Below are 21,089 nucleotides of genomic sequence, written 5' to 3'. Positions count from 1 at the left end.
GTATCTTTGTGAAGATGAAAGTGGCAGCTTCTTCAGTCTGCGTGTATCCCTGACAATGCATTTGAGTGCATTTTGCATGTCGGTGCAATTTTGTGTGTATCCTGCACACCTGTTGACAGGCTAAAAAGGCCTTTTTTTAAAAAAAAAGAAGAACCTAACCCACTGGTGCTGATCAATGCTGCAGATAGAGAGGCCACCTTGGGAGTTTTAATAAAACTGTGCTACAACTCAGAGCGAAGTGGAGCGGATGAACAAGGGGGGTGGGGGGTGAGAGGGAGGCGTGGGGAGGTGAAGGAGGAGAACCAGATGAGGGACCGGGCAAAGAGAATGAGCACCACTGTCTCCCCTCCTCTCTGCTCTGTTGATCCCTGTCATCCTTTTTGATGGCATTAGATTCATTAACAATTAAAAGGAGGAATGGAGAGAGAAAGAGGGAGAAAAGAGAAAAAGGCATGGAGGGAGAGTTAATAACAGTGATACAGAGGCTCCATTGAGTGGTGTAGATGGAGTGATTTTTAATAAGGCCTGCGCTTTGGAGCCCGAGGCCTGAGGCTGTCGTTAACGCCAGACTCTAGCTCTTCTCTTAATGGAGTATTGTTAGTCTTCCTTCTCTAAAGTTGGCTTCAAAAGGGTCCAGACTCTTTCCCGGGCCACATGTGAGCCACAAGCAGAAACGCAGCAGGAAAGCTGGGTAATACTGCACGCTAGCTAGTGAGACATTTACAGGCCAAGCCCAAATTCATGGCCAGTTGCAGGGACTGTCACAGCTTCTCCAAAGGGTTAGGTCATTATTTTGTATTTTAAGAAGCCCAGAGGGTGGATGTGGTTTTTTTCTGAAGTGTGAATTTCTTTTTTGGAGACTGAACAGTGGGAAGATAAACAAAGAAACACAAATGCACACAGCACACGCAGCCAAAGAACTTTTATGTCAGACAGCGTAAGCTAACCTCCAGCCACCCTTCAACGCCGACCAGGACGACGGTATCATCTCTCACTCCTCCCTTGTTAGGTCTGTCGGCAGGAGGCCACCTCTCCGCTGGCCCGTTTAAAATCTCGTTAGTGGCTAATTAAAAGGCGCTCCCATCTCTTTTTTGCATCGCCTTAATCGAGCTAATTAACCGCAGGCTTAATCTTCTAAGAACGTCACTCCGGTGGCCAACCGAGACCCTGGTTTCCCCCATGAGCCCAGCCAAGGATTGTCTGCGGCCCTCCCTCAAGACAGAAAGACCCTGATGCAGGGACGGATAGGTAGGTCACCCCCCTCCACCCCCCCCTCCTCTGCGCTCCAACTCTGCCACCTTCTCTCCTCCAAATTCTTTCCAAGAAACAGGTTGCAGAGGAAGCTAAATGTAGATGTGACATCATTGATTGAGCTCCCAGTCGGCAGAGCAGTCGCTTTAAGGGCTGTATTGAGCAATGGTAATTTGGATTTGCATAATGGCACGGGCTGCATTTGTGAGAACCAAAGTTGCATGGGAAGAAATCTGCTCTTTATGGGAATTTAAGAGATTGTTACAGCTGAGTCAGAGTGACTCATGTACACTGTATCAACTTGGATAAGGAATATTTGCACAGTGGAAATCATTATCGCGGTTGCTCCGGCTCAAATAAAATGGCTTGGCCAGGTACTCTCACGGCTGAAAAGTCAAGTGACTTCATTCAATAAACTAATGACCTTTTACTGTAATCTATCACAGGAGTCCAGCTGGTCTCCTCCAGTGTGTGACTTATGAAAATCAGAGATGATTTTTAGAAAGCAATCAGCAGTAATATCCATTATGCAATGACCATAATTAGACATTATTGCCCTTTATTAAAATCTCTAATCCACCTAATAAAACTCAACAAGGACCTCCAGCGAAACTAAGAGAAACAGAATCACAAGTTAAAAGTCTATTTCTGTAATTACCAGCTCCACAGAACCTACAAAAGATTTGCTGTGAAGCTTTGGTGGACAGTGGCTTTCATATGGATTCTGAACTTATAATATGACAAGCATACTCTGACTTACCCGGTGGACTGTGTGCTGTTGGTGACCACCTTGAGGCTGGCGGCGTTGCGGATGAGCTTATCCAGCGTGGCCACAATCTGGGTGAATTTGGGTCGCAGGTTTCTCTCTTTTACCCAGCAGTCCAACATGAGCTGGTGCAGTGCTGTGGGGCAATCCATGGGTGGGGGCAGTCGATAGTCCTGCTCCACGGCATTTATCACCTGAGGAGGGAACGAGGAAAGAAATCACAATCCCTGCCAATCGCAGAGTGCGTGTGCATCGTTGGGGGGGTAGGGGGGGTAGTGGACAATGCGTGGAAAGAAATGGGTCGATGAGAAGAACAAGTGAGGGAGGAGAGAAGAGGATGAATGAGGGAAATGATAGAGGTGTGATAGAGGAGAGATAAACAGAAGAAAATGCCTTGGGTAATACAAAGAAATAGAGGCAGGAGAAAAATTAGCTATGAGGGGAAGTTGTTGGCATACATGTATGAGAGAGAATGGCTTCGAATAGTGATAACAGAATGGCAGTGAGAAAGACAATACTAGAAATATCTACATTTCTATCTGTGTCATTAAGTACTTATGTCACATTATGGAAAAAAAAAAGCTTACATCTTGATTGCTCATGTCCCAGTACGGCCGCTCGCCGTACGACATCACCTCCCACATGACAATGCCGTAGCTCCACACATCGCTGGCTGAGGTGAACTTCCTGTAGGCAATCGCCTCGGGAGCCGTCCAGCGAATGGGGATCTTCCCTCCCTGTGGATATGCGAATGAGTAGGTGAGCATGAAATACTGGAGGGATGGAGCACAAACACAGAGTCACACACATACAAGAGGGGGAGAGAGAGGGTGAGAAAAACACAGTCTGAGGGAAAACGTTGATACACAACACATGGGCACATGCTGTACAACCCAAAACGCCACAAACACGCACAGTTAGTAACACAGGTTAGGGAAGAACGATGCGTACAAACACATGAAGCTACAAGGATATTTAATGTGCTACAAACTGTTTTTTTCAGCATCAATATATCACCATCATTTTATAGTCCTTTCCTTTAACTACCAGACAAACAGAGTTGTGGGGGAGATAATTGGTTTCATGTCAGCAGTGTCTCTCGCAGTACAGAACACACTTCCCAATTAACACCATGGCTTCCTGGGATTTGCCATCCCTCTCTTGTCCTGACATCACTCTGGGTGTTTTTGCTTTTTGTTCTGCTTTACTAAACAGTATCCATATGTTGGAAGTGGCATTTACATCAGCCTAAATCATTAGTTTGGTAACACATTCAGAGTTTCACAGTCATCAAATCCAGAGGCGCACAAATTACAGGCTGGAGGAGGCTGCCTCTCTTTATACCAGAACTAATGTTCATTTATACTGAATCTTTAATCTAAAGACCCTTTCCTATCTGCTTTGACATGTTTTGTCAGTTTTTTTCTGTTTAGTTATATGAGAATAGGAGCCAGAATCAGTATTACATATTTGACATTACAGTAACCACACAGTCCAAGTAGAAAATTGTCCATATTTCAGCCCTTCATAGATACTTTTGTGACTCCAAAATGTCACAAATTAATCCTCTGTTTTAACTAACTTCTTAATTTTCTCTTCTGCACTTGACATCCACAGTGAAGAGAAAAAAAACTCCCTTTCTATTCAGAATGGTCATGTGGGAACAGATTTGACACAGATCTATTTTTTGAATACACACCATACTTGCCAATGTTGTGCATTCGTTTGTGAAAGGGGCCACAATCAAAGTAACAGAAATGTATTGATGCTAAAACATTACATGTAGCACCTTTAAACATTGATTTCAAACATGAACACATACATATAAACACAAAACACATGTATACACTGACTCACCAGTGAACTGGTATAGGTAGGGTCTGTGGGGTCGTCCTCAAGGAAACGAGACAGGCCGAAGTCAGACACCTTACACACCAGATTACTGTTGACCAAGATGTTACGGGCAGCCAAGTCTCTGTGCACGTAGTTCATGTCTGACAGGTACTTCATGCCTGCCGCGATACCGCGCAGCATGCCAACCAGCTGGATCACAGTGAACTGCCCGTCATTGAGCTGGCAAAGGAAGAGAGGGAATGACAAGGATAAATTGGACTGTAGATCAAGGTTGTGCGCTCAAAGGGATGTATGTTTTTTCTCTTTTACCTTTATTTGTCCTACATGTCTCTTACTTTCTTTGCATATGTTCTCTTACCTGCCTCCTTCATCTCCGTCACCTCATCTTTCTCTTTTCAACCTACCCATCCTCCATTTCTCCCCTCTGTCTGTATCCCCTTCTATCACTCCCTTCTCTCTAGCAGACAATGTATGGTATGACTTTGAGGCAGAGATTTGTTTGAGACTGAGCTCTTTGTAAATGTCACCAGTTGGCCAAATGCTGCATTTGTCAGATATCCATTGTGGGCTCTGCAGCAGAGCTTAAGAGGACCTTTGCTGGCTCCAAAGAAAGTGGGATTAACTAAAAGCGAGATCAAGCAGATTTGGATGGGCTTATTTGCTGTATAGTGTTGCATTATTGATAAAATCACAGATCCATGTTTTGTAAGGAGTAGCTAACGTTAGACCTCGTCTTGTGTGCAGTGTGTTCATGCATTCCCCGTTTTCCTCACCCTTAAGAAAGAGTCCAGCGCCCCATTCTCCATGAACTCGGTCACAATCATCACCGGCCGACTCTTGGTGACCACGCCTTCCAGGCGGATAATGTTGGGGTGGTCAAACTGGCCCATGATGGAAGCCTCGGACAGGAAGTCTCTCCTCTGGCGGTCAGTGTAGCCCACCTTAAGAGTCTTTATGGCTACAATGATCTCCCGTCGCCCGGGCAGCTTGAGGCGACCGCGGCACACCTCCCCGAACTCTCCTGCGAGAACCCACGTGAGACAGCCAGAGGCAGACAGCAAAAGAGGAAGAGGAGAGATGGAAGGAGACAGAGAGAGACAGAGGAAGGGGAGAGAGGCATGACGGAAGAGTGGAGGAGAGTGGGGGGAAAGAGGGGAGAGGGGACAGTTAACTGGTTAGAACCAAGGAGCCAGGGAAGGGTAGCGGGAGGGGCTGGGACAGGGGGAACTGCAAGAGAAGCCAGGACTCTAGGCCAGTGTCAAAGGATGGTGGTGATAGGGGGGTGCATACAGTGACTTAATGCTGTTAAGTTACGGATTAAAAGAAACAGCATGGTGAGTGTGAGAATGATGGAATGTGAGAAGATGTAGAGTTGAGCTAAATGCATGTTGAAATTTAAAAAAAAAGGGTAAAGTAGGGTGACAGGGACAGAGGGTGAGGGGCAGAGGAGGAAGGGGGCAAGGATCGAGGGGGGTGGTGCTAAGCTTCAGAGGAATAACGGACACAGGAGGAGGAGACAGGTGGAGACAGAAGCTTAGGGGTTCTCGGGGTTGTGGACGCTTTACGTTTAGAGTCTACACCAAGCGTGTGCAAGAATGCAAGAAAAAATTAGGCGATGAGAGCGATGTGTGTCGACATGGGTGCAAAGGTAACAGAGCGGAGGGGGTGGGGTGGGATGTAGGGAGTCGGGGGAGAAAGGGGCAGGGCATGGAGGAATGGAGGAATTGATTGTGGAAGGGGTAGAGGAAAGGAGGGGGACAGGGAAGACAGGGGTTGAGGGTTCGTCACTTTAAAGGCGAATGCTGGGAAGCGACGGGTTTCAAGTAGTAGCCTCAGCAGTAGAAGAGCTGTCGTAGTAGTAGAAGTAGCAGTAGTAATGGTAGTAGCAGAAGCAGTAGTAGGGGACTCCCATCTCTGCCATCACAACGTCCTCCATTTTGGCTCAGATACAATGCTAAGAAAACTCAACCTCACTTGGCACAGTCCTGCAGCTTTTGAGCAGAGATATTACTATCAAATATATCAAATACATAAAATATTTTACTATCTACGACATCAAATGTTAGGGAGGGGTTCTAAAGGAGGGGGCACAACCACATAGTGGAAGAGGTGTAACTGCCAGGAACAGGGGTCAAATATAGTGATCTAGTGGAAGACCTCATTAATAAAGAGGTTCTCAAGACAACTAAAAAAGTGGGCAGGGTCAGAGCTGACCAATCCTGGATGAGCAAAACATTTTTAATATCTTAGGCCCCATCTGGACAGGATTAATACTTCAGAGGGATGCGGGAGATAAATATTAGCCATGCTCCTTGGTTACCTGCTTTGTGCAACCGAAGACATTTCCCAGGCTATTACACATAACAGAGTTTAATGTAAGCCATTTATCAAATTTATCAATTTTTTAGGGTCTGATTCTCCACATGGGTTTTCAGTAACAACTGTCTGTCAGTAAACAAGTAATGGGTTTGTATAAAATTCTTTCATTACATCCCAAAGAACTCAAATATGGGAAACTGCTGAAGTTCAAAAATTGGCAACTACACGACGCAAATACTCCGATCTGAAATCACAGAGTGCCTTTCTGTAAAGGAAGTAAAAAAAATGGATGGCCAACAAGTGTACCAAAAAACAGTAGGCTATAATTAATACAAGATAAGAGAAGAATTACACACATTTTGCTCAGACAGGATTAAAATCTCCCCTAGAGAAATAAATCCTGTCTGTATGAGGCTGTAGTCCTGCATTGTCCAGAATCTGCTTCCAGTAACTTCACATTTTCAAATCATTTAGAATTTTCTGCTGTGTCATAATCGATTTGAATCAAATCGGTTTGCTTACACAGCATCTTGCTTGCTCCAGGATTGGGCTCTGTTTTTAGGGCACGGGTGAAATGATAATCCACCAAACACAATGGCATTACAGCTACTCTAAATGTACAAAGCATGGTAAACAACATAAGGGTGCTAGGACTGTGAGTTCCACTAACTTAAAGAGGACATACTGTAGCTAGTAATGTTTGTTTTTTTCAACACAGGAGAGTGCTAGGGACATCTGTGAGACTGGAAAGGGGTTCCTAAGAGGTGACGAGTGCGGTAGGGGGGAGGAGGGAGGCAAGGAGAGGGCTAGCGATGAATTGAGTGAAAGTACCGCTTGGTGTGAAGTCCTCTAACGGTATGGCCTGGAGGTGACTAGCAGTCTTCCCCCTGTAGCTCAGGAGCTTTGGTGGGTTACCTGCGCCGATGACCTCCTCGATCTTCACGCAGGAGACATCGATCTCCTTGGCAAACTCGCGCACCGCTTCATTGGGGTCCTCGTAGGTGAAGGGGTCAATGTAGACCTTCATTCCCGGCGTTACTATAGGGGATTCAGTGGCAAGAACAGGAAAGTGAATCTATGCTGCCAAAATAAAAAAATCTTGATAATCGTTAGCACTGTGTAATATCTTTTATCAACCAGGTCTAGATCAAGGCAAGATCCGTCTTTACAGTTTTATTACTGCATTATACTGATCGAGCCAATTCATGTTATGTGAGCCACTCTTTAGCGGGAGGGGATGCTCAGTCACTGCAAAGTTGAAGTATAGGAATACTGCTGTTGTAATGTGACAAGGAGGAGCATCTCAGCAAAGAGACTTACTGTACTGCTGCAGTTTCTCTGTGTACTCCGACTCTGAACCATTTCTCTGCTTTCTGTTGAGAAAGATGAAAACACAAACTCAGTCACGTGAACTCCTCACAGCGGGCGCAAATACTGGAGAGGAACAAAGGCACGAGGAGAAAACAGATCCCTAATAATGTCTGCAAAGACATAGCCACACTGCAATGTGGCTTGGTTAAGATGTTTAGTCTTTCTGCATTGGAATCAAGGGATATGCTGTAGATAAAGACTGTATCAATGCCTGGTGGTAAAATGATTCATACTTTGGGACTGAAACTCGAGTCTAAACAAAGGATATCATACCATTGTCTTATGCACCCAGCAAACACTCCCCCCCACAAGAAAAAAACAGCAGCCGAGACAAAAGCAGACTTAAAGAGCAAGCTCAGCTGTCTTGCTTTTCTCGCCCTACAGACATCACAGTGTTCGTTTCAATTCAATCCGCCTCTTATTTTCTCCTCATGGACTCTCACTGTCTTGCTGTCATTCCCCCTTTCCTTTTTTTATCCATTTGTCTTCTGTCTTTTTCTCTTTTACTCATGTCTCTCAGTTTCTCTATGCGCATCTTCTCGCCTGTGTCCCTCCTGCACTAAAGTTGGGGGGGGGGCAAAGACGATGACAGAGTGAGGGGGCTGGGTTGTTGAAATTACATGTTAATGTGCTTCCTTTGTTGTCTAACCAGTAACCAGGGCAATAATACCCAATGGTGATTTGCATCTTATTTCAAATTCTAATTTGGTTCCGGAATATGCCGAAGCTCTGTGTTTTGTATTATTACTATTTTCTCCTTCTTCTGTGGCATTCAGAGCAGGAGCTAAGCCAAGACCCTGAGAGAGACACAATGTAGCGGTGTGAAAATAGAGGACAGCGAAGAGGCAGGAGGGAGAAGGAGAGAAGGGGGAAGCCAGGGAGATTATTATTCAGTCTAGCATGACCGATGCCCACGCTTGTCAGACGCTGCCTGAACTGGCTTTCGGAGGGAACCCAGTGGGCGCTAGTCAGTGGTGGGTGCCAACCTTTCACACATATATACACTCACAACTCACACACACTGGAATTTGCTGCTTGACAAATGAGTGGTATAAAGATAAACGAGTGTGGTTAGGCCCAGCTGATGTGGTGTCAGACTTTTTGAAAGGTGTGAGCAGCCGCTCGCTTCTTCCCAGTCAATTGGGCCCAGCAGACAGGGGCTGCATCTGGGTTCTTTGTGGTCGGGCAACCGCACAGTTGACTCTGAGTGCTGGGCCACGAGGGCAGGTCTATCAGGCCCAACAGCTGCTCCACCATGCTGTGTCCAGTGAGCAAAGTAGCATTTTGGCCAAAGCTGTTTACTATTCACAGATTCAGAAGGCTAATCTGGCATTCAATGGCCTCACAGGTGGCGCAGAAATCCGCTGAGACTGTTCTGGGGTGGTTTGGAGGACATGCAAACAAAGTTGACATTTGAAGCTATCTCCATTTTTTTTTTCATCTTAAGAGAAAAATGCTTCCACAAATGTTTCTCTAAGTCTTTGTTGTTTGAACGTATTCTGTAGGCTTGATAAAAGTAAATGAGTCACTGTAGAAGTGCTCTGCTGTGCTTTTATCTATCCCTGCTCACGCTCATCTTTCACACGCTCTGATTTTTTGAGAGGCTGGTGAAGGAGTTATATCCTGACCTGAGGCAGACGATAGCGATGACCACAACTGCGATGATGAAGACCAAGGTGGCAGTGGCTGAACCCACGATGAGTGGCAGCTGCTCCTGCCATGACTTTGGAGGGTCAGCTTTAAGGGTCAAAGAGAGAGGAAAGTGGTTACTCAGGAGAGCTTGTCACAAACATATAACACCCACACTAGCTGCAATCTGTTTGTATAGCTGGAGACCGTGCCACTCTGTGCGCTGTGCCGCAGGTCTAACTGTAGGCTTGTATGCCTCTCACGCCTACTTAAGATCTGTATGCTTACATAAGTAAAACCATGCCCCTGAGTGGAGCAGAGTGGAGAGCAATGTGAAACTGACAAATGTATTTATGGGGACTGCAGGGGAGACTGTTCACTTCTTCTACTTTGTCTGCTTAATGATGAGTACGACGTGGCACTGGAGTGAGGTTGTTACCTTGACTGATTGCTAGGAAATGGTAGATTTTTTTTTACCAAATCGTAAGTCAATTTCTCCACAAAGATTTCAGTAATTTTTTGCATGAAAAATAGGCATAGTAGCTTCTAGCTCTCTGAGCCTTTGAGCCTCCATTATGTTCATAAGCTTATGCACAGCACTATTATGGAGGTATTGCTGCTAAGCCACAAATATCCCAATATATCCCTGAGTAATAAAGTGGGTATGGGTATAGCATACTTTGCAGGTTGGTGCTGAAGTCCGCTGGGCTGCTGTAACGGCCATAACCAGCCACTGTTCGGGCGCGGACTTGTACCACGTAAGGTGTGCCGGCCTTGAGACCTTCGATGCGCGCGTTGCTCCGCTGGGCAGTCATGGTATGGGCGATGGCCTCACCCTGATCCTGCAGAGACAAAAGACAGTCAGAGATGAAAACAATACCAAATAGCCCTTTGTGCTGTTTCACTCATCATCATCCCCTTGCTGATGCTCTACCCTCCCTGACACTGCTGACCAATCTCACCATGCAGGCGGGTGAAAGAAATATGGAGACAAGAGCGAGAGGGAGAGAGAGAAATGGAGATAAGACAGATCGTAGTCAGCGTGTTTATCCGACGGGAGAAGGATGACAACGAAACAGAGCAGATATACACTGAGTGCCTTTGTTCTCTCCCCGAGGCAAACCCAGTCACAACTCTTTGGGCCTCTGGAAAATACAGAAACTTTCTAATGCACGGATTGAGAGAGAACGGGGGGTAAGAGGGATGGAAAGAGGGAGAGAGAGAATTAGGGATACAGAAAAGGGCAGAGCATAATAGAAATGGAGAGGATTGGGAAAAGAGAGAAAAAGGAAGGAGGGATAGAGGGATGGAAAGAGGGGAATAAGCAGGCGAGGATGATCACCCAAGCTAAGATTGGAAATGGTGACTTGCCTCGCTGCAGCCATGTGTTTATCAGCAGAGGCATTGTTTTCCACATTTACAGAAACACACACGAAACAGAGACCATGCGAGTCAATGAAATTGGATTGAATTAGAGGCGTTGACTTACATTGCCGCTTACCTTCTCATGGTACTTAATCTCATAATCCAGAATGATTCCGTTGGGTTTCTCCGGAGGCAGCCAGGACAGGCTCATGGTGCTCGCTGTGGCCGCCATCAGGTGAACCGTGGGCACTGCAGACGGAGCTACGAGGGGGCAAAAAAACAAAATGAAGGAAAATCCGTGTTATGTCTTTTCAAGTTCTATGCCCTTTGTGTGTTCACATAAGCCCAAACACAAAGTCTTAGGCTGTGGGCTTTGTGAAAAGCTTTGGCCAATAGTTAGTATGCAGAACCATTCCCTGCTAATGCTCAAATTCTCCCTCCCCAAGGACTCTGGGGAGGGAGAGGGGATGTCTAATTCTCCTGTGACAAGAGAATCAAACTGCAAAACTGATGGATAAGTCTCTGGTACATGCAGTTCTCCCTGCCATGCACCAACTGTGGGCAAGCAGAGGAACAAGGACGCACATAGAGATGTAGACATTTCACACATTTAACTTGAATTCTTGCTGAACTACTGCTGCACTTTTGCTCCACCGCATAGAGAAAGTATTTGAGATCCTTTTTTGCAGTCAAGTTTAAAAATGTGGACACACCATAGGCTCTACTTAATTTACATAACATGCACACAAATGCACAAAGAGACATTTGTGGACACACGCATGCACTCACAGAGGACCATAAAACACACTGGCACTCCACCCACCTGAGTTTTTCATGCTTTGTTCACATGTGCCTATTAATGGCCAAATGCTGTCTGCCTCCCTGTCTCTCTTCCCTCTTTTCTAAGTTCAGGCTTGTTCTGTAGCTCTGACTCACTGCCTCCTCTCAGTCTACTCCATCGCTTTTGTTTCATAACTTGAACAGTCTATCTCCAGTGGTACCTCCTCTTCAAAATTAAAGTTCCTGTACTCACACAATCAACTCCTTAAATTTCCCCCGCTTCAACTGTCCTCTTCAGCTCTTCACTTTTCATTTCCTTTTCACTGCCACACACACACACACACACACTCACCATTTTTGTTAAAAGCTTTTTAATCCCCAGTTTTAAGTTCTTTGATCCTCCCCCTCACATTTCCTTTCTCTCTCTGCTGCCTGTATTTGTGGCCAGACATCCTTCTGTTACTCTCTCTCTCGTTGCCCCTCAATCCTTCCCTTCCCTGCCTCTTTCCCTCCCCTGCCAGCCACCCATCCACCCAGTCCCTCCACATCTCTCTTTCTCCCCAAGATGACAATACTTCCTGGGCAGATTCCTTGGTTTCTCTAGCCAGGGGATTAGGGGCCCTCCTCCGGGAGAAGACGTTGCAGTAACCATGGAGGTGGCCCCAGGGGCTTATCACCGCCCTAGTATTTATTTTGGTTCTTAAAAGGTGAATGCACATGCAGGGATGGTCTTGGGACTACACCAGGGGATAATCTGCTCAGAGTTGATGCTCTCTTGCCCCCCCCCCCCCTTTCCCCTCACCTCTCTCTCTGCACCCAACTGACCCCCAGCAGCCAAAGATAGACAGTTCCTGTCAGCCCAGTGCTGGACCCCTCAAATAACAATGACACCCTCACATGGGGTACTGTGGGACCTTTGGGTCCTAGACCCACAAACAGAAGGCATTTTTTTCAAGAACAGGAATACAAGGTTAGAGGCCATGGAGAGAAGAGAGAGATGATGGGGGATGGAGCAAAGGATAATCCTTGGTGTTGTCTAAGACTGCCGAAAGAGCAAATTTAACATAGTGGCTAAATACATCCAAGGCACAACTTAAGAGCCCTAGGAGAAGCTTACCAAAGAGACCAACTCGCATGAACGAAAGTGCAGAGTAAGGTTGTTTAAGTAAGTAATTGAGGTTGTTTAAGATAAACTGAACCAACTAAAATGACAAAATTTTCCTAAGTAATTTCAAAAATAATCAACCTACCTTTTTACCAAATTTCTTATTTGCCTATCTTAATTTACAACCCACTTCACATGTAAATCTCTAAATTATAAGGACGCTTATCACTACTACCTGAAATTAACCTGTGTATACAGTAGCCAGGGTTCAATCTCAGTTTCATCAGCACTGATTGCTACATTGGCCTAGTTACTGTTGATGCTGTGGGCTGGAAGGAGCAGTGGGTTGGAAGCAGTGGGCAGCTAGAATACTGAAGGTTCAACACTTTGAATACACTGCCTCGCTATTGCTATTTGCAGCAGTTTTAGTACAGAGCATGCTGTGGGCGTGTGAAAAAGGTCCCTTTCTAAGCTCATTCAGAAGAATGTCTTCCTTCTCAATCCCTGTTCAAAAGGAAAATATGTAACATACTCCTACATGCGTAGAAGAAATTGATCTCTACTTCTTAAGCTCAGAATGTATTCTCTGACATTCTTTTGTATCTTTTTCTAGCCAGTTGAAGTTGGCAGTGCCTACAAGTTCAATATTGATCTTTGACAGGTGGCCACGAGGCTGCAGTGTTACCTACCGGCCTGATTTGTGGTGATATTCACGGCAGAGAACTGAGGTGTGTAAGGGCTCTTGTTGGAAACGCCGTTGACTGCCTGGATCTCGAAGCTGTACTGCGTGTGGGCCTGCAGGTTACGAACGGCCACGCGGCGCTGGGTCAGGCCCAGGTGGCGAGGCGAGATGTCAACGTTGTCATCACACCGTGAGCACATTCCCCGCTCGGGCAGGCACTTCTTACAGATGACGTTGTAGAAGGTATCGTCGCGGCCGCCCAGGTCACGCGGCTCGCTCCACTCCAGCACAAGCGAGGTTTCGTTCACGCTGGAGATGACATTGCGTGGCTGGGAGGGAACAGCTGCAAAAACAGGGAGGTAAAAGCATGGATGAGATGAGGAAAATAGGTTTGGAGTGAGAAAGAATTTAATCTCCATGCACAATAGGTGTAAAGAAATTTGTCTTGGTGACAGTACGGAGACATACTGACAATGGACAAAAGATTCATATTGAAAAACACAGTTTACATATCATTATACACACATACATTCATTATTCCATAGCTGCTATCAACACAATTCATGACCCAAGAATTTTCCCTGTGCTGTGGTATTAGTACATTTTTCATGCATTAAGTAGAACATTTTTTTTCTTCCACATAACAAGAGACTGTTCCAGCAGAAAAAAGAGGACAGGAGTTCAAATTTGAATTGCATGCTCATTTCCAGTGTGTGTGTGTGTGAGAGAGAGAGAGCGAAAAGTGCTGGGGGGGACGAGCGAGACAAACTATTGGCAGAGCCTTGGCAATTCTTATCCAATTAACAGAGCCTTATCTCTCTCTGCACTGTGAAAGAATCAGCCTCCCACCCCAGCAACAGAAAAAAAAGGATCTTCTGCTTTCTTCAGCAGTGAATGAATTCTCCTACGTGTGTATTTGCTCTTAACGAAGGCACTGCTACTAGAAAAATTCCTCTGCTTTCTGTCTGTAAAGGGGGGGTGGCAGCATTGAGAACAGACAGACTGTGCAGAGAGTGGGGCAGGGGAGGGGCTTGGATGATAAAGTCGTGGATAGCGTTGGGAAAGCAAGCAGACTTGTTTGCCGTCCTTGTGGCGTGGTGAGAATGTACTCCTAAGAGCTTTTATCAGAATTGAGGGTGCAGTTCAAAGCAGGAAGTTTGGGAAAACATTTACCACACAGTCAAGAATTTTGTTTTATACCTACCTATACACTACTGTCTGACATTGATGCGTAAAACCATCTTTACTTGAAACAAAGTAGTCTTCACTTACTAGTACAGGGGGAGTCAGGAGAGTCTGTGTCTGAGCGGTAGTAACCGTTTCGACAGGAGCAAACGCTGGCTGCTCCTGAGCTGGCACGGCTGTTGGCAGGACAGGGTACGCAGAAGCTGTCACCCTGTTTGGACTTGAAGGTGCCAGGGCTGCAAGCTGGTGGCAAAAGGGAGAAACATGGAGAGAGAGAAGTGTGAATGACAACTTAAGATGATGACAGTAACATCAATGAGCAAGCTGAATTTATACTACATTTCAGTGAGTCATATTTTGGTCAGTAGGCAAATCTCATGGTGGTATGAAATTATTAAATCACACTCTCTAATTAATCCTTAGCTTTAGCATGCAATCATTAGCAGCAGAATGTAATGTATTAACTGTACTGGATAGTTTTATGGTTGTTCAGCCTGCATGTGAAACACTGTTTCAGCTGTTCTCACTGGCAAAATGAAGGATACATCTTGTTTGATGTGTTTAGCATGGGTTTGTTTATGTACATATGTGCACATGCACATGATTTGTTTTTGTCCCCTCAGCCCACATGTCCCCTTCTTCCCCTTGCTTGCAGAGGAGTGTGCATCTTCGGCAAACTGCGGTGGGCAAAGTAGAGGGAGTTTTTGGAGCAGCATGTAGCTGTTTGCATAAACCCATGCTCACACGAAGGGATTGTCAACCCAAATTACATACACGACCTTCGGAGCCAAAATGCTGGCATGGTGCTTTCATCTGAATTCAGACTTTTATGAAATACATATACACAGAGAATCTGAGAGACACACATACCGCATGACAATGTGTACACAAACATGGGTCTGCACACTACTGTGCAAAGACACTTGTCTGTATACACACACACACACACACACACACACACACATTCTAGCCTCAAGCACTCAATCTTAAGAGACTTTTCTCAAAAACTACATACAGTATGCTTTCTTCTGCCTTTGAAATCACCTCCCTCACAGACCCACACCCCACCGTAAACATGGTTTTACCTAAAATGGTTGTTGATTAGGTTAAGACTAGTTAATCAGATGGAAACACTGCTGGCCTTTGCAAATGCCCTAGCTCCATTTATAGCAGCTGTTTGGAAGTTTATAACTCAGGTGATAAGTTGCAGATGCGCTAGGAGACACTGACAGCGGCACTGTGATCCAGAACACTTTGGCAGGCTCCATATTTTTGATAAACTGTCTCGTTAAAAGATGAATGAGTTTGTTGCAGTGCTTAATAAAAGAGACGAGAGCAGGTAAGACAGGCAAAGTTTACAGGGGCCAGTTGATTAGCTGACCCGCTAGTGCGTTAGCTTGTCAATGTCAAGGACACACGGCTGTGTTTGTCCCTCTGAATGATAATTATCAACACAGCTTCTGAGTTTGTTTTTCGCTCCCTTTTGAAAACCACAGGGGTCGGGGATCAGACCTACGGCAGACCACTTCCTGGCCCTGCCGCTTTCCCGTTTTTGAAAGTTCAATATTAGCACAAAACCACCAGTTGACTGCCCCGTGTACATTAGCACTGAGTGTATTTGTTCTTCCACCATTAATCAGAGTCATCGTACCACTGGCTAACAGGAAGCACTGCATGATAAAGAGATAAGAAATGACCTCGAGTTTTGCCAGATGGGAGAACAGCCTCTTCGATTAGGTATTGTGAGTCATGCAAGTTCATTTAAATTCATCCAACACAAAGTAAACTACAAGAAATTTCTCAACTCGCAGGGGGATGAGAGTATTGGTTTTGAACATACTAGCCTAATGAAAGCTGGTGAGGGAGTGTTCCCATTAAAAGAGGCAATTTTTTTGGGGGGGGGTTGTTTTTTTTTTTTTCAGGGAAGGGATGAACGTGCTGATCAATCACTTCCAGTGAGTAAAGAGGTCACCCTCTTCCTTTCATCCATTTTCTCCTTAGGGGAACCACTAAAGAATGAGGAAGAGAGAGTCAAGGGGGTAAGAGAAAGGGAGGGAGAGGTGGAAGAGGTGGAGGCATAGAAAATGCTAATCCTGCAAGCGCGCCCCCCTCCTTCCCCACTCCCCTGTGTCTTATCCTCTCATGCAGAACATAGAGCTTAAGGAACTGATTAGAATGAATGCTGAAATTGGAAAGTGTGGAGCATGAAGAAAAAAAGTAAAGAATATTGGGGTGAAAAATGTGCAGCAAAGGAGTGGAAAGGCAAAAAAAGAAGGCACATTGATTAATATTAATGCAGACATCCTTACTGTAACTTTGCCAGCGTATTAATGAGAGCAACGGCCTTCAGATTAGGAAGGAGTGGGAGAGGTAAAGACTGGTAGAAAGAGGGGGAGAGCAACAGTGGCAGAGCTGGGGGGAGATGCTGCGTGTTGGAACGAGGACAGCAAAGCAGAGAAAGGAAGAGTCATGGCCGAAAGGATGATGAGAAATGAGCGTGGAGTAAAATAGCGAGAGAGGAGAGAAAAGGAGAGTGGACCTGAGGAGAGGTGATGTGAGAAGAGGAAGAGAAGGAGATTTATCCCTTGTGGTTTTCTAGTGAAGCCTGATTAGAGAGCGTTTTATCAGGGCCCAGTCGCCAGGGCTTTAACCTTGAGCTGCCAGGGACAAACAAATGAGTTTTTAACCGCATACACCATACTTTAGATTTACTATGCTCTCTTTCTCACACTCAGACACACACGCATTTTCCCTCTAAAAGGGAGCATGCATTCAGTATCCAGGATCTGGGAGAAGCTGCTAGAGTAAAGTATCCACCCACTCCTCAGCCTGATCATAAGTACGGGTACTGAACAAAAGGTCGTCTCATGCCTCTCTGCTGTAAGATGAAGAATGAGCCCTCTGAACCTAGGCAGGAAAGGATGACGCGCAAGCCGTACGAAAACTGCATATGCACAGACACCTCGCAATCAACCCCTGCTGATCAATAATCCCTGCCAGCTCCCTTCTCTCTTTCTCATTCTGCTGTCTCCATTTGACCTATGCACCCTAGTCTTAATTCTATTCTCCCAGATCCCCCAACACACATACATTTTCCATTTACCCCCCCTTCTCAGCACCGTCACCTGCGCTCCATTTCAGACGAGACCTGGTGCTGAAGTTCACCTTGCTCTCGACCTCTGTGAACCCGTTATGTTTTCCATCAGACCTGAAAGCATCACAGGGCCTCCTGAGCTCTCATAAACAGACAGCCTCCCCTGCATTTCCATTTATTTAGCGACCAGCTGCCAGGCAAAACTGAGGTCAGAGGAGCAAGCAGCCGCCTGCTGACAGTGTCATCCAGCCCGTATTATTCTACCTTGTAGTCACTGGATTAATGTGTCAAAAAATACAAGGCGAATAAATGGCTCATAATAATGTGGCAGCTGGGCAATCTAGTGATAGAGACTGTAACCTGTGGTCCAAACAATACAGATTCAATCTCTCAAACAGTCAGTGTGTGTCCGTAACAGTCGTGCCCAGATGAAGCGTCCTTCGGCAAGACTTTGACCTCTCACTACTCACTCATTGTAATTCGCTCTGCATGGAGGCATCAGCTACTGTGTGCCTCAAATGCAAATGCAACTTTTTCTCAGCTGTAATAATGTACAATACATTATTGATTGCCATAGGGAGCCCCCCACCACCACCACCATCTTCCAGGAAAGTCAGACCGTGGAATATACAAAATAGCAGCTTATGTAAGGCTTGAACCATGTGTACCATGCCGAAGAATGTCTCTCTAACCCCTAGATTAATCTACCATTGCAAACACTGAATAATGGAATGCCGGACTGACCTAAAATATCTGTTGTGAAAACACTCACCTTGACATTGGGTTTCCTTCATTGCCGGTTCAAAACCAGCTGAGCAGGTGCAGGCTCCTACGGGAACCATCCACTCCCCATCTCCGTTGCAATAAAGCTTCAGTGGCACGGACACCTCCAGGGCATTGGGGACGCAAGTTCCTGGTGCGATGACCAAGGACGTTGCCTCAGCCCCAGTTGCTGTCTCTGGGAAAACTGCAAAATTGGCGATTGTGGTGGAGCACTTCTTATAAAACACTCTCACTGAGATGAGTGACATGCAAGCACCAAGGTCCTGGAAGGCCAAGTAGAACCCGGCCTTGGACAGTGGCCCGAAACTTCGGACTTTAGTGTTTACCCGCCCAGACTCAAGCATGGAGAAGCTCTCATCTGGGGCGATAGTGTCCACCTTCACGTAAGGGTTCTCCATCCAGAAAGGGCTGGTGGCTGTGGCTGAGTCTGAGTCAGACTCGTAGTAGAAGAGGTTGAAGGTCTCTTTGCAGGAACCTGGGATGTTGGGAATGCTGTTGCAGTCGCGCACTGTGAACTTCATCTCCACGTATACGCGCAGCACATCCTTTCGTGGGATGAAGTCACTCCGTAGCCAGTTATTCTGGTTGAGCTCACGTACATTACAGACTTGGTACGTCCGGATGGGGTTCATGGCATCATCATAGCCACTCACTTCTTCCCACTGCAAAGAAAGTAGAAGAGGAACATGAACCGGTTAGAGGCAGTGTTGTTTACAACTCTGACAGATACTCAGACACTTTGACAGATACAAAGACACTTTGTCTGCCTTATATCTGGATGTGCTTTCACCCATCTCTGTGCACTATGCATTAAAGATTGAGGAGCTGCATTCAGTGACATTGCACGATACAGAAAGAATGAAAGCAGGGGCAAAGGTTAGGACCAAGAAAGGAAGAAGCAAAGGGATTTTTTTTTCTTTTCACTTTTTGGGTATTTTCAATTACATGCCCTCGCCTTTGCAATGCCACGCATTTCATCTCTGGGTAGTGTAGCGAAAAGCCAGGGACAAGGACTGCAAATTCATCACAATTACAGCAACCTGTCACCCCCTCGCCACAGAGCCACCACAGCATGTTTACCTCATATCTGTTTGGGAGTAGCAGCCACATTGCTTCACAACCAATTACGCTTCAATTACAGAGCAATGATCGCAACGTCCTCTAATAAAGGGAGGGGAAAAAGGCGCCGGTTACCCTTCATGCTTTTCTGTTTTTACACTCCTCTACGTCTTTCAATGCTACTACAGTACCCAGGGGGTGAATTACTCAGGATAAAATGGGATTAAATTTTCTAAACTTTGATTACCAGCTTCATTAAACGAGCGAAAGCAAACTAGACTGTAAAAGCTTTGCTGTGAGACACTGTAATCTAATGCATGTTTCAATCTGAAATGAGGACACCACGATTAAATCATTTCACTTCAAATAGCGATTCCTGTGTGTATAATATATCCGTGCGTGTGTGCGTGCGTGCTAAGGGATCTGCTCCTCTCTCTTATCAGACAAACAGAGTGCATTTATTTTTTTTATAGCTAAGCCAAGGCTTGGCAAGTTTATTTGCAAATACAAAGGCAATTCAAAGTGTTTTGCATATGGCATGGTAATGCATTAAAACATTTAAAAGACAATGGGAATAATAGAACAAAATAAAACCAGACAGGGCAGTTAAAGTTTGGGTTCAGTTTTAGCTAAAACTTCATGTACATTGCTCACCTTTTACATCACATGGCTGTCATTAAACTTGCCACTTAAATCCATGAGATTGAACCTGTGACCTTCTGATTATAGGATGGCCTTCAACATCACTCAGCACCCCTGCCACCCTAAAAGACTAAAATACTTAAGTCTTAAATACCAAGACATATCCATAATAAAATTAAATGTCTACAGTTGCACCCTCGGGACCAAAGTTTGCCTCGGAACATTTGACTGTCTCGAAACTCTGGCATATAGGCACCAATTTGCTCTCCAGAGCCAGTTGTTTCCATCTGAGCTCGGAGCATCTTAATTAAGGCCGTGATATGGATGTGGTGGAGACAAGGCTATTCATCCAAGACCCTGGAGGCCATGAGGGAGAGAGGGAGAATGGGCGTAGCTCGGCCGTGGCATTAAAAAACGATGGCCTGACGAGAGCGAGGGAAGGAGGAGGAAGCGACCGGAGGGAATCGATAATCACCAGCCAGGTCAATGGGATGGCTAAAAGCATGAAGTGTCAATGGGTATTTAGTTCAGTGTAATAAATCACCCACAGCAAAAGAGCGATACAGCCAAGTGTTTGTGGGTGTATGTATGAGGTTGTGCGTGTTTGTTTAAATGTGCTTGTGTGAGTCTGTCTGCATGAGGGCGCACTTGCTGTGTGTGTTTGTTTGAAAGAATACGTGTATAGGTGTGTGTCTGTTTGTGTATGTGTTCGTTCGGGGAGAGGTCATCCCCGCAAGACACACACCAGTGGCCAAACACTCTTGAGCGTCTGCTTACCATGCCTGAATGAATTAAGTAGGTCATGCGAAAAAGGGTCAAGTTCCTTGGCACTGACTTCCAACAAGATGAATCGTTATGCAAGAGTCGTGATCCACTCCATTTTCTCTTTGTCCTTTCCAATCAAAGCTTTAAATTTTACATTCAGATGACAGTGAACAACGCCTCTGTGATGTACTGGCCCTCGAAAGTCCAAAGCTGGATGGAAGAATTTATTTCACAACATTTTGGCAAAACTATGTGGCTGTTGGGAACAAATGGGGATATGAATATGATATGAGGACAGAGAGTCTGTTTGTGCTGCAGGAGTTCTTTAAGACACATTCGGGACTTTGAGATATATTTTTTCATTCTCCAACCTTAGAAGAACTCAAGTTGAACCAGTAACTGTTAGCAACCTTGATGACAACGAAGCTAGTATTATTAG

General features: G+C 45.5%; 1 protein-coding gene and 1 long non-coding RNA gene across 11 annotated transcripts in view; one reads left to right on the top strand and one right to left on the bottom strand.

Annotated features, from left to right (window-relative positions):
* The window catches only part of LOC108881230 (uncharacterized), a 94,265-nt gene that overhangs the window by 20,190 nt on the left and 52,986 nt on the right, over window positions 1–21,089 (top strand). The window lies entirely within an intron of this gene.
* LOC108881229 (ephrin type-B receptor 3) overlaps window positions 1–21,089 on the bottom strand; it is a 62,742-nt gene that overhangs the window by 7,920 nt on the left and 33,733 nt on the right. For 2 of the 9 annotated variants that reach the window (XM_018673082.2, XM_051077071.1), the window contains exons 3-14: window positions 18,174–18,846; window positions 14,395–14,550; window positions 13,130–13,465; window positions 10,680–10,816; window positions 9,870–10,032; window positions 9,190–9,298; window positions 7,511–7,563; window positions 7,022–7,240; window positions 4,645–4,892; window positions 3,875–4,090; window positions 2,605–2,754; window positions 2,012–2,211 (exon numbers count right to left, since the gene is read on the bottom strand). In XM_018673082.2, coding sequence (XP_018528598.1) covers window positions 2,012–2,211; window positions 2,605–2,754; window positions 3,875–4,090; window positions 4,645–4,892; window positions 7,022–7,240; window positions 7,511–7,563; window positions 9,190–9,298; window positions 9,870–10,032; window positions 10,680–10,816; window positions 13,130–13,465; window positions 14,395–14,550; window positions 18,174–18,846 — 2,660 coding nt within the window. The remainder of the gene's footprint in view (window positions 1–2,011; window positions 2,212–2,604; window positions 2,755–3,874; window positions 4,091–4,644; window positions 4,893–7,021; window positions 7,241–7,510; window positions 7,564–9,189; window positions 9,299–9,869; window positions 10,033–10,679; window positions 10,817–13,129; window positions 13,466–14,394; window positions 14,551–18,173; window positions 18,847–21,089) is intronic. The other 7 variants (XM_018673087.2, XM_018673091.2, XM_018673086.2 and 4 more) reach the window with 6 other exon arrangements.

Source organism: Lates calcarifer, linkage group LG17, assembly GCF_001640805.2.
Source record: "Lates calcarifer isolate ASB-BC8 linkage group LG17, TLL_Latcal_v3, whole genome shotgun sequence".
Lineage (NCBI taxonomy): Eukaryota > Metazoa > Chordata > Actinopteri > Centropomidae > Lates > Lates calcarifer.
The sequence above is the reverse complement of the archived record's forward strand: the minus strand, read 5'-3'. Positions and strand labels throughout refer to the sequence as shown.